At 40.8% G+C, this 17,306-nt stretch overlaps 1 protein-coding gene across 1 annotated transcript in view; it reads right to left on the reverse strand.

Moving 5' to 3' along the window:
• clip2 (CAP-GLY domain containing linker protein 2) overlaps positions 1 to 16,213 on the reverse strand; it is a 37,584-nt gene extending 21,371 nt beyond the window's left edge. The window contains exons 1-3 of the mRNA XM_076161461.1: positions 15,751 to 16,213; positions 14,196 to 14,424; positions 3,583 to 4,082 (exon numbers count right to left, since the gene is read on the reverse strand). Coding sequence (XP_076017576.1) covers positions 3,583 to 4,082; positions 14,196 to 14,310 — 615 coding nt within the window. The 5' untranslated portion in view covers positions 14,311 to 14,424; positions 15,751 to 16,213. The remainder of the gene's footprint in view (positions 1 to 3,582; positions 4,083 to 14,195; positions 14,425 to 15,750) is intronic.
• Between the last annotated feature and the right edge of the window lie 1,093 nt (positions 16,214 to 17,306).

The following is a 17,306-nucleotide window of genomic DNA, read 5'->3' on the forward strand; positions in this document are numbered from 1 at the left end:
TTATAGTTACAATTCATACTGCGGCTAATAAATTACTTTCTCACAAAAATAAGATCACATTTCCCATAAACCCCTGTATTTCTATCCGACAGAGAATGTGCTCCTTGTCCTGGACTAAAGCACTAAAAGTTCCAAATCCTTTCCGGATGAGTGTTGTTAATATTTTGCCAGGGTTGCAGACAAACAGTCATAAGTCAGCAAAAAAACAACAACTTTGTGATATTTTTCCAGTCTATTTTTGCTGGATAAGTTCTTTTTTTTCAAATGTGAACTCCAAATCTGAGTCTTTTTTAGCTCAGACAGTCTCTATCTGACACCTTTAGCTGTCTGAGAAGTGGCTCTGTGCCCATGTGCTGAGGTAGAGGAACAAAGCTTCACTCTGAATCAATACATGCAGCACAGAGTGAAGCTTACCAACGTCTCTGCATTGTCAAAACTGTTTTTACATTTTTTACACAGTGGATACAGTATCCAGTGTAATTAATGATAATAATAAATAACTGCTGTATTCACTTTTAGGCAATATCATAACCTAAATGGATCAGAGCCATTATTGAAACTTTTAGTCATTTATATGAATTAGGGCCTGACAGATATATGAGCAAGGATATTCTTTCCTTGGATTTATGCTTACAGGCAATAGCTATACTGTTATAACAGACTTATTTCTGGTTTTAGTGACATAGTTAAGCTGTCAGATATTCAGGCAGGAATACAGGTTTCTTTTACATTTAGACAGAGGATCCCCAAGGTTACTATTTCCTTACACATGATGATGCTTTTGACCTGCTTAAGGACTGTGTGTCCTTAGTTGAACCATCCTTACCGACTGAGAATTCCAACATAAAGTATCTTCAGCATCTCTGTGAGTAATAGATCACATTCAGGGTTTATGTAAGAACATAACTGCAATCCCTTTCATTTATTTTTGCACCTTGATCTTGCAAAAATATGAATTTTCAATTAGCTGGATCCAGCTCTCTCTCTCTCTTCCTCTCTCTCTCTCTCTCTCGCTCGCTCTCTCTCTCTCTCTCACACACACACACACACACACAGACTACAGGATCAAACCTTCTATAAGTCTGACTACAAGGACAGAAATAGGTGTACTGAGTCTCCCATGTCAAAATGAATATTCCACTCATCCACTCCATCCTTTTTTCCCGTAAAACCACTAAGACTTCAGAGGAAAGAGTGACAATAAACACTGTGGTGTCACAAGTCATTAAAGTGAAATGTTCTGCAGTCAGCATGGCTGTATGATGTCTCAATGATTATAGCCCCCACAGTGCCAGCAGTGCCAAGACAGCCAGTCAGCATCCCGTCCCATCTTGGCTGCTGTAATACCTCATCTAAAAGTTGTCCTCAGACATGGTCATAAACAGTGCTGCAACATCCACTTTCCTTCTTTTAATGTTACCTTAAGGATAGGCTGTGTTTGTGTGAAGTTTCAACACACAATCAGACACACAATTCATTATCTCCATTACTTTCATTGTTATATTCCCTTATGTTTATCTTATCTCTAGCTTTTGTTATTAGTCTTTAACTTCTGTTCCTCTGTTACATACGCAACATAGACAAACGACACCAGACCAGGTCTGATGTAGTCGGTCAATCAGAAGAGACAGTAGAAAAAATCAATGTGTTTTACACATAAAAGCATTGCAAAGGTTTCAAAATAGACCTATAGGTAAAACATACATACCTACTGAAAAAAGAAGTCTTTCAGTCCACCTGGTCAAAGCATTCACATGGCTATTAGCTGTGACCAATCCTCAGGATGGACTATCCAAAACATCCCTTTCATACAGCATATAATGTAATGATGGTCCAGAGATAAAACTGATTTGTTTGGGGTGTTAACAAAGAGTATACATTGTGATTGCTTTAAATTGTGCTGATGCTTCACAGTTTGGACGTGGATGCATTTTTTTCACGAGAAAACTGTTGTTAAGGGATCATTTCACTGACTTTATAGCTTTAATTTCTTCAAAATCAGCAAGTAAACACTAGCTACATTAAAGCCTCCCAACAGAAAGAAAATGCTGTCATTTCTCTTTCTGGCTGCAGAGAAAAGGCCTCTGGTTAGCCAAGGGCAGACATTTCTGTGCTTCCTGTGGGCAGGCAGACATCACAGTTACCACACACACATATTAATCATGTGTTTACTCTGACAGTTTGTCTCTTTTGGGAAGATTTCTATTCTTTCCGTAAAATGTTTCGAGATTAATTCTGTATTATTTATTAAGTCAAAAATCCTGAATGATCTAAATTAAGTAGGATTAACAGGGACACAGAGATTGAGTTGTTATTTTCTCATTTAGTGGTCTATTTTCAAAATGACTGCTTTCATGTCCAAGAACACATGGTTCTACTTTCCCTTGCCGCAGCCCTCATGTGCATACTGGGTGAAAAACTAAATTTGAGATATGTTCTGACTGTCCAGCTGCATTAGGCATGAGCTTGTAACACCCACAGACTATAAAACACAGATGATGCCAAATGCTCGCTAGCCTCACAAGCTTGTTGGGTTCTATAATATACTGCATATACATATATCAAACTATAAAAATGGGAAAACACATTAATATAATTAGACTACATGGTATATCAAATCCTTGTCAACTCCAAAGAACCCTCTACTTAACATGTAAATTGTGTATCCATTTCATCCCATAATTCCACAGCCAGTAAAGGGAAACGCAATCGTCACTTTATTTGTATCCACACTGTGTAATCTGAGTTTCAGTCTTTTCTGGGACTGTAGAGTTGTGGCATGAGGCAACTGGACAACAGCACGTCCAAACTGCTTCAGTAAGACAGATGACATTGGAGAGGCTTAGGAAAGGAATGGATTCACTGCTCAATGTGTCAGCACTGGTCTCTCTTCTCTTAAGTGCTAAAAGTAATCTGGAGAGATTTACAATATTGACGAGAAGGAAGGCTTCCAGAACTCCACATTTCCACTAACGCAGGATCTGATATAACTCTCCCCATCAGTAAATGGAAACATGACCCACCAACATTCTATGCAGTGAAAAATATGCAGGCAAAAAGTACAGAAAATGGCGAGGCTTCTTACGGCGATGTATACTCTTTTAAACACAACTCTCAAAGTAAACCATTCCCATCATCTCAGACAGAATGTAGGATAAAAGGGCAATAGAGGAAGGATGCAGGTTAAAGTTAGACTGAGGAAAAAAAGAAGAACTTCCTTGTAGGGATCGACCATTTATCACATTACACTACGTTTTATGATGACAAAAATGTTGCTTCACAGAGGCTGCGTGAGTCTGTGAATAGCCATCCACTTGAACTCTGTGACTTCCAAATAGTCATCAATCAGGACAAACACTTCAAAATGCCTATTTTGACTTATGACAAATCTGAACAAGGTTTGGGAAGTCGAATGTATGATTTTAAAATAATGTATTTCAGACACCATTTCTTTAAGCAAGTGTTTTTGTACATATTACAGTTTGAGAATATTCGCCATATTTCCTGAATATGGGAAACCCCATACGTCAAACAAATGGTGACACAAAATATATAACATAAAATTAAAAAAAGAAAACTCACCAAGACGCGATCTCCAACTCTGAGATCCTTGTCCCCACCTTTCTTGACTGAGCCGCTGTCGGACATGTTGGACCCAGACTCATTGCCCGTTTTCACAGCGCTGTTGAGAAGCCCTTCTCTGAGCGTCACTACCACCCGCTGGCCAGAGGGGGCACCACTGCTACTTTGCTGAGTCTGAGCAGTGACTGAGTCAGTGGAGTGGCTGTCGCTCCCCTCGCCGAATGGCTGCCGGGTGAGTTTTGAGGGTCGTGTGAAGATGCCCTGGAGCGGCTGGCACTCAAAGTAGCGCACACCACCCACGGAACCATCATTTTTGCCAACTGGGTCATTCAGTACAACGCCTGCCCACTGTCCTGGGGCAAACTGGGTCTCCCCTAGATATGCAATGACTCCTAGTTTCACACCATTGACCCAGACCTGCTCACCAACTGTGTAATCCCCCAAAACATCATCGCCCTCTTCAGAGATTTTTGTTGGTGTGGTAGGCTTGAGTGGAGTGTCTGGAAAGAAAAAGGAAAATATATTATGTGGTACATAAATTACATTGGTTGGAAAGATGAGTCATTGGAACATAAGGGTAAAAAGTTATGAGATGCACACAACACACAACTCCTTATGCCTGGGAGGGTGAACTCGGACTCCAACTCAATGTGGCTTGGAGGAAAGAAGTTGTAGGTGGGCTACATACTTTCTCGTCTTGTACTTGTAGTCTTGTTTAAGAGTATACTGGTCCATTTCTCTAAAGCTACACTATCTGAAATGTTCCCCGAGGTTAAGCATAACTGTGATCATGTCATCTGAGCCACATGTTTTTCTTCTGCCCCAGGTTGTACAATTACTGGTCCGGTTGCTCAAATTTATTGTCCATCGTATTGGTACAACCCTGCCATCTTTCGGACACTAGATCACTAACGTCATTTAAACACTATGCAAAAAGAAATTATCAATTTTTTTCTTCAGGGGGAACCTCCCAATCCTCCCTCAGTCTCACAATGGCTGAAAGACACCGTGTTTTATCTTACACGTGAGAACATTTTATTCACATTGGGAAGACACACAAATGGCAAGCATTCCGATCTTACTTTATAAATCTGCAGGTTCTGCCAGACTCAAGACTGGTTTATTGAAAAACTAATAATAATTGTTTTTATGTGTATCTTTGCTTGTTGCTGCCTATGGGCCAGGATGGATGCGTGAACGGAGGGATTTGTGATTAGTGGGGTGGCTGGGGCACTGGGTGAGGTTCCTTTTCTTCCTTTCTTTATATCTTCTGTTCTTTTTTCCTTTATTTCTCGCCACGACTGGTGTGCATGATCCAATTTGTGGATTTTTGTCCATTGTCTCCCTTCCCTGTCTGTGAATGTGTGCATGCTCATTTTGATATCAGGAATGGTAACTGATGCCATCTAGCATACAGCAATGATATCATCAACTAACAGGATCCCATCATAATTGCCTGAGTTCTCTGTTACTTTGTTTCCTTTGTCATCCATTTCCATGTTTAGTATGGCATATTACTTGATTAAACATTTGTTTAAAAAAATAGTCTCAAAAATGTTCTCTAACTGCATGCTTATTGCTATGTCTCCAGACGCTATCGTCAAAAAAAATATTTTGAATGTGATTACATTCTCTCAGCTACTGTAAGCTAACACTGCCTACAATGTGGGAACATCTTCATTCACTGTCTAGCAGGTCTGTCTGCAAACGTTTATCTGACTGGGCCATGTCATGCCAGCAGCGTGTGTGGCAGCGTCAGTCTAATTCCTAGTGAAAAGTGGGTCAGAGTCAGTATCTGTGCCGTGCTGCTGTCTAAGCTGCCTTGCAGCTCTATTGTAGTCTGTTTGATACATACCCATACGAGCTTGATCTGTGATTTTACAAAGAAGCCTGTAAACTGAGTAAGTACAATAAGCACATGGTCTACAGCCCTGCAATGCCAATAAAATCCTCTATGTGTGTATGTAAATGTATGTGTGTTGGTGCCAGGGCTGTCTCTCCAACACCCTGACAGAAAGCCCGGGGCCTTGTGGGCCTGAATGTTTGTGTTTTATGCCCCAATTGCTCCCATATGTGGTGATGTGAGACATATTCAGCACAAATAACTGTGTACGAATTTAACACTTTCTAAGGTTTTAGGAATGTTCAGGCTTGAATGTTTTGTTTTGGGGAATATTTTTGCCAACAATGCCACTACATGCTGAATACATACTTTTAATGTATCAAGACTAACTTTTATTTTTATTACTTTTTAAGAGTATTTAAAGAATGAAATTTAGTTATCTTGGAAAGGCTTCAGGAGAAGAGACAATTTCAATTTATGTCTTTTATTTTGAAATGACTCATCTCTTTCCCTTAACTTTAGTCTGTAGCAGCCATTTTGGCAGTAGTTCTTTTCTAAGAGCAACTTTATTAGTACAAGCCTGTGTGCCTCAATTACCCTGAAAATAATAGCATTCGAGACTAAGCACGAGGGGCTGTAGGAAGGAACGAAGGATGCTTATGAACCTTGGTCTTGTTTGCTAAACTAAAAATATCAAATAAAATGAGGAGTGTCTGTAAAGAACAAAACTTTATAGCCGAACTAGATGGAAAGGTCACTTGCAGCATTTACTTCACATCAGAGGAGCAAAGACTTTTAGTAGAGCGATATTAAGCTATAAGCCTGCCGGCGCGAATCTGTTGCGATGACATAGAACATTCTCACAGGTTCATGACAGTGAAAGATTATACTAGAGCCTGACGTTAGCTACCTAACCCTTTAATCTTGCTTCATAGCACAACTGCACCCCATAAAAATGGCATCATGTTATGGAAACTACAGTATATACTATATAGTACATGACTGAAAGGGGGTAAGATGGAAGCGGATCATGAAGGGATACAACAAATTTACATGTGGTGATGGTATAGTTTTATTTTGATTCAATTTGACATTGTCAATCCTTCATAGCCAATAGAAATGGTCCACCAGACTCTATATTGGTATTTTGCTTATTATATATGCTTATTGTGATGAAACTATAAGACTGCAAATGCTTAATATCCTTGAAGTGAAAACACAAGCTTTAGTTTTGTTGAAATAGTTACACATACATACATATTGTTTGCTTGTTTTATTATATTTGCACCTGTGAAACGAAGAGTACATTACTAGATACGCCATTAAAGGTACCTTGGTACATAGTGGAACTCTTTAAATGTGAAATTGTCACCATGTTTCACTGAAGGTCAGTCCAAGAGACAAACATTGCATCTAATATAAAGTCAAATGAAAAGCTAAAAGCCAAGTGAAGACCTTGGAAAAAATGCTTCACTCTGCTCAAATGGCCTATTTCTTCTTTATTTGCCTATTCATTGATTAACAATAATAAGAGTCACGTCGAATTCTTTTTTGACACAGTGGCACAGCTTTCCAACAAACCCAAAGATCCAAAGATCAGCGCTCAGTTCTTACCAAACGACTTCATGGAGGTTTTTTTATGAACAAGGTTGACAACATAAAAGCAGCAAATAACAACTATACTCCCACTACGACAGCACTTTCAGATGTTGCCACGATGAGAGACCCGCTGTCTTTCTGAGACAGTTCCAATGGCTTCTTTCTCTTCGTTAATTATCTCCTCCTAGCTCAATACCTGCTTGCTTGATCCTCTCCCTGCACAAAAATTGTAAAGGATCTATGACCGGTGCTTAGGGCCTCTCTACTTAATATTATGAATAAGTCACTCTTCACAGGGGTTGTGCCTGACGCTTTCAAAACAGCTATTATTAAACCTCTGTTGTAAAAGTCTATTTCACACCCAGACATTCTGAATAATTACAGACTGATTTGCAATCTTCCTTTCCTATCCTACATTCTTGAGTGTCTTGTAGTAGATCAACTTTTGAAATACCTTGCATAAAATAATTAATTTGAGCCGTACTAATCTGGCTTCAGGTCCTTTCACAGTACTGAGACCGCTCTGACTATAGTATCACATGATTTACTTCTTACCACTGATTCTGGTGCTATCTCGGTTGTAGTCGTGCACGATTTAAGCGGAATTACCGCTCTTGAGGTTTCCTCCTTTTTTTTAAGGTTTTCTGAGGAGTTTTTCCTCATCTTCCTAGAGAACTTTGGGTGGGGTCTGGAATTTCCCAAAACTTGTGGGCCTGTAAAGCCCTTTGAGACATTGTATGTGCTAGTTGGCTATAGAAATAAAGTTGACTTGACTGAGACAAGATATGCTGTCTGCAAATCCAAATCTTTTGTAGTATAATTTGGAGTTGCAGGATGCAGTATGATCTCTTTAAATTGTCACTTGAAGATGAGTGTGCATACAAAAATGACAACTGTGTCCTGGAATTAAGAAGGTTGAATGGAATAGGAGAGCTTAGTCATAAAACTTACTGTATGCATTTGTCTCCCAAGATTTGCAGAGTACATTGCTTACATAGCCGGAAAAAACAACAGCAATCAGCCAGCATCCATACTAACCTTGACAGCGCATATGCCCAAGCACAAATCAATACTATAGACTTTAGGATCAGGGCTAGTATCTGAAAAGCAGGAGCTCAGTTTGAGCTGGACGTTTCCAATTAATCATATTCAATATCCTTATTCAACTTGACGTCCTACAGTTATTTATGTTAGTGTACCAATGAATTCAGAACATTCCATCTCCACAAACAGCTAACAAAGTTTGGGAACCACTGCTGAATATAAAACATTTAATGACAGAATGCAATGTACAGTAATATCACTGTGATGTCGCTGAGGGATATCCTGGAGCAGTGATGCTAAATGTGACCTGCCAGTGAACAGAGTGTAGCCTTTCAAACCTGAACTAACCCATGATCTGAGTTGCTGGGGCAACAAGAGAGCAAGGGAAAAAAGGATCCTTGGCAGAGGGAAAACTGAAAACACAGTCCTTACTTTCACTATTGTGCTTGGCCACCTCCCACCACCATCTGAATCCAAGTATTCATCAGCTCAGCACAATGAAATCTCCTCAGCTTCCTCCCAGCCCTCCCCCCTGCAATTATCTACCATATTTCCCTACTTTGGTTACAAACACGCCTCTTTCTTTGACCCCTTTAACTCTGCTTATTTATGATGATGGTATATAATGATCATTTTCATCTTTTCTTCCAAACACGTTCTTTTCATTTTACATGAAGGGCTGACACTATGTTGCTCTCTGCTGCAGTGGTTGTGAAGCAGCTGTGGAAGGCTGACCAGCACAAACTGGTAACTGATGATAAATTTGATAAATCGCTAGCTTTCAAATTTAATGTGTTCCAATGTAATTTTCTACATTATGGAAATGCATTACGGCTCACATTTGAAGAAGAGGATGCTTTCTTAAATGAGGTCAAAATCAGCAGAGACCCTTTTCTTTAAACACGGCCAATCTAACATTAAGAGATTTAACATACAACTAATCGATTTGTCTGGGTTCATGTGATCAAAGCTATAGTTCATTCATATGTTGCAAACAAATGCAGAAACAGTAACTGCCACATTTTTGTGTTTGCTCATTTCAGCTTCACACTGTTCTGTGACTGACACGATTAGCACCCTTGTTTACTCAACAGAGCATTGGGAATCTAAGAGAGTTTGGGTGGCTGTGGGATCAAAACAAACCTCCTAAAGCTAAACCTACGTAGCTTTAGTTTTCGTAAACACTGTGCCAGGGGGAATATATGTGTCTCCTGACGCTGCAGTCCATTCCTTGTCTACAGCTGTGGCAATTAGACACAGCTGCAGAAGATCAATCAATCGGGGAGTTACCTATTTATGCTTCTTTCAGAGAGACTGCAGGACATACCAGGAAACGCAGTGGCCAGAATTAAGTTGAGCAAGCGAGTCTTGTGTTTAGATAATAAAGCCAAAAATGTGTTGCTGTGTTTAGTTAGGAAAGCTCAAAAGCTGATGCTGCGTTACCAGGGGGCTTAGGTAGAAGTTCAGTCACTCTTGAAGTATTTACTGCCACCAAGCTCTCCAGAGAATTAATAAAACACTGGTTGCATCCTTGCCCTACAGGTCTGTTTCTATCCCTGGGGTTTTAAAACGGATAGCTATTAAATTCCAGGATTTCATTTGATTTGACTCAGCCTACACGATGGTTTTCACTGATTTTGAAGTTAACTTAATGGCATCAGCTGAGGGATCTAGTAGCTGGTAGTAGTAGTGACATCAATTTGAAGAAAAATGTAATGCAATTTAATAAAGTAAACTATTGTAACTTAGAAGCTGCACAAGTCAAAAATTTGTACACTGTATCAAAAACAGCCTCTGATTTCAGCCTGCTCCAGGTCAGGGTTATTGATATCTGGATTCTCAAGTGGCACAGCATTCATTTGTCAACTGGTAGCAGGCAAAAACATATTCTAAAACCTGTGGCTTTTTTGCTAGGGCTCAATTTTTGCAAATGTCAGTGTACACTGAGGTGCTGTAAGGATTATTCAATGGCGCAGCAATATGTGTTACTTACTAACAACCTTGTGGGGGAGAGGTTTCACAGCTCTTCTCACCTCAAAATGAGATACTGGAAGAGTGTGATGCATTCATCCATCCATGATCACAGCTTGGGCTGAAAGTTGTATAAGTAAACTTTGCCAACTTACAGCACACTGTAGCAGACTTAGCCAAACATCCTCCTACCTCCAACCAATATGTAATGTGATGAACTGGCTGTGTTGTCACTTAAAACTCAGATAAATCAAAAATACATCTGATACATTAAACTACTACTGTGCCGACCAACTGAAACTCAAACTGACCCTGCAGTCTAGCTCACAGGGACTCTCTGCCCTGCAGTGACAAATGATCAGTCAACCATTTGGAAATATTAGGCCCTGACAAACTGACAACCTATTAACCATCAAACAACTAGATGCTGCTTACAGCTATAGAGGAATTCTCTGGTAGGTGTAGTTTTACTCTTCAATGTTGAATCACCGCAAAAGACTGCAATCACCCCTGCCCCCCTGGTGGTCTGATGATGAGGAACTAGCATGTTCTTCTTTTCATTTCAGAGCCAAAGGGCACTGACTTAATGTATATGAAATATAGTCATTTCAATGTGGCACTGTGATAGGACGCCATCTTTGCCATCTTTGCCTGCTAGACCTGTCAAGGTGGCTGCCAAGTGTTGAAATACGTAGCATGTAAATATCACCTTGAGCGCTTTGGGCTGGGTCGGGAATTGTCCTGATGTTGTGGGTCTGTAAAGCCCTTTGTGACATTGTATGTGATATTGGGCTCTACAAATAAACTTGACTTGACTTGACACCTGTCCCCTGTTACATCACTCACTACAGAGCGGCAAACTGCTTTTGGAAGCAACATCAACACACTTTGCATTTGGGCCTGCATGAAATGGGTTTCCATGGCCGAGCAGCTGCACACAAGCATAAGATCACTATGCGCAATGCCAAGCATCAGCTGGAGTGTTGTAAAACAGGCTGCCTCTGGACGCTGGTGTGTATGCCAGGAGAACGCTACCTACTAGAATGCATAGTGCCAACTTTAATGTTTGGTGGAGGAGGGATACTGGTCTGGGGTTGTTTCAGCGTTTGGGGTAGGGCCCTTTGTTCCAGTGGAGGCTAATCTTAATGATACACCATACAAAGACAATAGTGAAGGCCTTTCCTGTTCCAGCATGACTGTGCACAAAGCGAGGTCTATAGAGACACGGTTTGACCAGTATGGTGTGGACTCGAGTGGCCTGCACAGGGTTCTGAACTCAACCCCACTGATCACCACTGGGATGAATTGGAACACCGATAGCCAGCCAGGCCTTCTTGTCGAACATCCGTGCCTACCCTCACAAATGCTCTTTCGGCTGAATGGGCACCAATTCCCAGATACACAAACTCTCGTGGGAAGGAGAGTGGAGGCTGATAAAGCCACAAAGCAGGTGCCAACTCAATATTCATGCCCACTGCTTTTGGAATGGCATGTCAACAAGCTCATATAGGTGATATATACATCATATACAGTATATTAGATGACTAAAGGATGTTCAAAAGCTGTTATACACTGCAGCGGGATTACGTGGGTTTGTGAGTAGAATGCACTTGTAATACTTGTAGTGGTTTGTTTATTTCTTCCAACTGCCAGGGATTTGTCTTCTCAAGAAGCTGGTGGGTTCATCCAGGCTCTTTGTGATTGTGGCAGCTGTGACAGCATGAGGCTGTGCACCTGTCAGACCCAAACATGTTATTTTCTCCAGTAACAAGGTGCTTCAGCATTGCTTTGTGGCTAATAACATGTACAAATGTAGAATAGTGGTGCTAAAAGAGTAAAGGTGAAAGTATTCTGATGCTTTACGATAGGAGTAAACTGTTCATATAAACTCATTTTAGGAGAAACTATTTGGTAAATACCACGTGCAATATTTGTTTGCTGATTTAATGACTACAGCTTCCAAACATGTGACAGCCCAGAGCAACACGCTGTGGTCCTGCAGAAAATATTCATGGATAAGGTTAATGGAGCTAATGGGCCAGATCAGGGTGATTTCGGAGAACGTTTTAAGCTGCGCTGCTTTCTGCACTGAAAAACAAAATGTCCTCCAGGCCAAGCACAAACAGATGGAGAAACCCGAGATACTTTTTAATTACTATGTCTCAAAAAGCTTTATAGCTTTAACGAAACAAGGGAAAGCTCAATGTTTGATCTTGTAGAAAAAGCATATGCTTTGATCAGCTGTGATCATGTTCAGAAGCCATAGAAAACTACCCAGGTTTCCTTTCCTGATTGAGAATTCCTGAAAACAATCAATTTTGTCAAATTCTTGATTAGATTTTTTTAAATATATGCCAGTTTATAACTAAATCTACAACCTTTCTTGCCATTTCACCTCATCTTAAAACTACAGGACACACAGAGGACTGTTGGGCCTTAGTGGAGGTATGAGTTTCCTGACTTGATTTTCTTATCAATATAAATTCAGACTTTTACCATCATCATCATGAAATCAGCAGTATAAAGAGATGTATCTAGGGTTCTATTGTATTGTCTCATCGAAGTAATCGAGTAGCTTTTGCCAAGCCTCACAGCTACTTGGGGAAGAAATCGTAAGTATTTGGAGAGGCTGCATTGTTTTGAAAAAAGCTGAGCTACTATGTAAAACCGTAGTTACGCTATGTTAGTAGTTCACCTTCTTGATGCTGAATCCTAATTTCACATGCATGCAACTAGTGGTCAATTCAGTTGCTCACTCATATTGTGTTTGACAGAACCAAAGACACGCTGCCTTTTATAACTGCTCTCAACTCTTAGCTGAAATTTAATCCCAACCGAAAGGAAATTCCAACATTCAGTGAACTAAGCACTTCCTGTACCAAGACAGCTACAAGTGTTTGTCACGTTGTCACCAAATTCCCCAGTTACTCTGAACCCTGACACACTTGTAGCTCCTCCGATAAAAGGCCTCTCATATACACTGATGCTACTGACAAAAGCGAACTATCCCACACAAAAGGCTGCCTATCCTTCTCTTCAGTCCAGCTCAGCTGGGAGCAGAGCTGTAATTTAACAGAAACCTCACTAACATGTGTGTCTCAGACCCAGGGGACGATGCTGTCATGTTGTCATGTGACGTACGACTGGGCAGCATAAACACTGTGGCCACGTTTTCGAGTGAGAACAGCTGCAGCTACTTTTCACAGGCCGGCAGTGTAACTTTAAATCTTCACTGTGTCCACGAGAAATGTACAACTTTGGGTCGCAGTCATGGTTTTAGTCACTGCATTATCACGCAAAATGTATCTGCTCAGGCTCCACATTTGTAAATAAAATCCATGACAGTTACATGATGAATGATAAATGATCAATAACAAATTCTTAAAAACAAGTAGTAGAATGTTATGGTAACAAATAGGACTTAGATTAAATTCCTTCAAACCGGATTACAACCAGGGGTGTATGGACTTCTTAGTTCATGTCCAAAAAGTAAACTGAGTGTAAATAAACATGGCATGGCAGAGTGAGATATAGATAATAATGGTTGGAACTCAATGTTTAATCATTCTCTGAATAAATACACATTATTTTACTGGAGAGAATGTGCACCCCCTCCAAAGTGCTGATAACAAGAAGTAAAACATTTACGAGGGTGAATGTGTTTCCAAAGAAAATGTGTTTCAGCAAACCAACATGTTGAGATGTATGAGCTTTACTCAATACCTGCCTACCTTAACTTAATTACTACTAAACTAAATAAGTGAGAATGTGTTATAAAAGCTCATATTCACACTTTTTACCATTATATTTAAGCAGAGGACTGAATTACTGAGATGAGTGTGTGTGTGTGTGTGTGTGTGTGTGTATGTAAAAAAACTCTCTGACCAAACTCTAAACCAGGCCATTTCTGTAGTCTGTATTTGTGGACATTGGGATGTGTATTCCTTATCTTGTGTTACACTCGCTATAAAGCTCTGTCAAACAATCGATTCCCTGCTGTAGAGGAAAGTGTGTGAATGTAAACCTAAGCCTTTGTGTTCCAGTGAGTCATCAACACAAATAAATGATCCAAACCACTTCCTGTGATGAGTAAAAATGACTGAAACAAAGAAATCCCTTTTCTTTCCCACAGGGTCAGGAGGAGGAAGTAACTTACTGTCTTTAGGGATGACTGGGCTGGACGTTCCACCCGTTGAGGTCCTTCCCACTGGGCTGGAATGCTTGGGCCCCCGGCCAGGGATTTTCAGTCCGCTGGATTTGAGCATGTTCATTTTACAGTAGCAGGGAGCGAGCCGGGACCGGTAGCGCTCCTCTCTGGGTGTTGAAGGCTTATGGATTAGGCACTAGATGAGGGAGTGTCAGGTTTGTTTCTCCATGTTTAGCTGCTGCCATGAGAAAGAGGATATAAGGCAGCCATCAGAGAAGTGAGCGATCAATAAAGATACAGCGTGGGAGAGGTGATCTACACTACAGGATGCAGTAAAAGGAACATATGGAGTGGAGGACTGGCTGAGTAAATCCAGCCCTCTATGGCACCTAACTACATAAAGTCCAACTTTAACACATAAACCAGACTAAACTGAACAAAAGGGAACAACTACTGATCTGCTTGTGCTGTGTAGTAAGAGGTTTTATACTTGCTTGATGAATATCAGTAAAGTGCACCCACATCTTTCCAACTTTTCCAAACATTCAGTGCTGATCAACAACACAAAAAACACAATCAGCATTGACTTTGCAGCTACAAGTTCCTACAAAGTTTGTCATTGTTGTTGTTCATTATAGCAACATGAAACTATAAACAGAATGAATGAGAAGCGGGTCACTATTTACACATTGTAATAGTACTACTACGACTGCCACTTAGCCCCTGAGCAAGGCAGGAGGGGAGGGGGGGCATCACATACTTAGCTGCTGAGCTTCCCATTAATCAGCAAGAAACTGGGAACACAGGAAACTACTCTTACAAATCATAGGTGACATGTTTATGTTTTACACCTTATATGTTTACTCTGGCAAATTAGTTAGCATTTTAGAGTTTAAGTGGAAATTCTTGAGATAATGATATTATTGCAGGAGTTGTAATTGTTGTTATGATTATGCATCACATGTATTATTATTATTATTATTATTATTATTAATGAGCATGGTCAACTTCTCCACTTAAACAGAGTAATTGGAAGATGTAAGCTAATGCTCAAATGTTGCATGGCCTACAAATCATGGTTTAAAAGCCATTAAAGGTGATTTAATGGTGTCATAGCCTACAATAAACAACACACATCTGCTTATCTGATCTTTCCTGGCACTGCTTATTAAGACTGCACACAGATCTTAAGCCAACCTCATCCTCATTTTACCTGACGTGAACTAAAACTACAATTTCTATTCAAATAAATCGAATAGAAATGCTTCATTCTGATGCAACTGAAAGCAGAAATAAGGCCCACCCGGTGCTGAATGTTGTGATTTCAGATCTAGGGTTATCTATTGATGAATCTGCCCATCGACAGCAGCTTTTGGGTGTAAACTGGATCAAAGGGTTTGGCTGATAATGCGCATCTCTACAAAATGTAAAACAACAACGCCAGTTTGATCCATTGTTGTAGCTACTGCGGCAACGTGCTCTACACTGTCCTCCACTTCACTGAGTCAAGCTCTACAAAAAAGGAGGTATTAAAGTACATTCATTCAGGGGTGAAAAGACTTACCTTCCTGTGTGAAATGTAAGCGTCGGAGGGGCTGCCCAAGAACCGGACAACTTTGAGCTTTCTAGCTTGAAAAAGGGGGAATTAGAGGCTGCCACTCCCAGGGATGCAAATATGGATGCTGAGGAGAAACTGAGAGGGAGTCAACGTGGATGATGCCAACAACTGCACACAGGACACCGGCGACGGGTTAGCGGTTAACGGTTAGCCTGCCGGTTCATTTTCAGGATGATATAGCCGCTATGAAAGGCAGAGCAGACAGAAGAGAGCCGTATCACTGCACTGTCAGACACACACACAACACACACGCCCCGGTGTCTTCCGAATGGAACGCAGCATCAGCAGCAGTGGAAAAATCAACTTAACTCTTCCCAGGTTTTCCTAAAATGGTCGCGTTTGAAACACTGGTTCAGAACTCGCGGACGGTCCAGGTTTTGTTCGGCCTCTTCTCGCTCTTGTTGGTGTGGTTTGTTGGGTAAGCACAGCCTCCCTGTGACTCAACCCACCAGCTAGACTGAACAAAGGAGCAGAGGAAGCGGAGCCTCCTGGGGGAAAGATGAGAGCACGTTACAGTCTAGCTCCCCTACGTGACTAGCTCCATTTTAAAATGGGGCCATTTTTGTTTAGCTCTGCTTAACTGCCAAAACAAACCACTCTTAAAATACGATCCACATCCTTTTTGAAACATTGGGTTGTACTCTTTCATTCGGCTTAACTACCATCCACTTATGTCCACGTTTCTCCCAAAATATCCTAACATTTAAAACGCGGTGTGTTTCTTTGGCGAACATCTGGTGTTGCATTTCTGAAAGTCGAAGTGTGCACACATAAAACAAATTGAGTATGCTACCTACGCCGAATTTAAAACGAACTTATATTGTGTTAGTCTGAATTCGACCTGAGGAGACAGTCAAACACCCTTCACTATATCTATCCACTTTAAATGAATGTAGTTTGGCCCTCGGTACTTGGTGGACATTGGGCCAGGGCAGTGACGGGCTTTGTGAGTAGGTGTAGCGACGGAAACGTAATATTCGAAACAGAGGGGAGATTGAGTGACGAGTGTCGATATCTGCTGACGTTAATGTCATTCATGAGCCCCAGGTGATACCGTGAAACACAAATAATAGTGCGATCAATAATATCTGACTTGTGCTGTGGGCGGTGGCAGGGGCGGCTCCTCGTACACGCTTCTGCGGCTTCCGGTCAAATCTACAGAATCCCATTGGTCACCAGTGAATGACGTAGATTTTTTATTGGCCATCTGGTGCGACTGTGGGCGTGGCCAGTTTGACATTTTTACCGCGAAAATAAAGTACCTGCATTGTGATCCTAGGGAAGAAGGGAGGTTGATAATAATAACAATAATGTGCATGTGACTTTGTTGGGTGCGCATTTCCATGTTAGGAATGAAGCTGAGATCAAAGCTTTCTTGATTCGTAAGTGTTGGACATGATTCGTACATGAATAACAATCATAGATCACATGTATGGAGAGTTTAAGAAGAGATTTTGGGGTAGCAAAACATTAGATGCCGTCACTGATAGATGACTGATAGA

Source organism: Genypterus blacodes, unplaced genomic scaffold, assembly GCF_046128005.1.
Source record: "Genypterus blacodes isolate CSIRO-AG114 ecotype Tasmania unplaced genomic scaffold, CSIRO-AGI_Gbla_v1 ptg000111l_1, whole genome shotgun sequence".
Taxonomy (NCBI): Eukaryota; Metazoa; Chordata; class Actinopteri; order Ophidiiformes; family Ophidiidae; genus Genypterus; species Genypterus blacodes.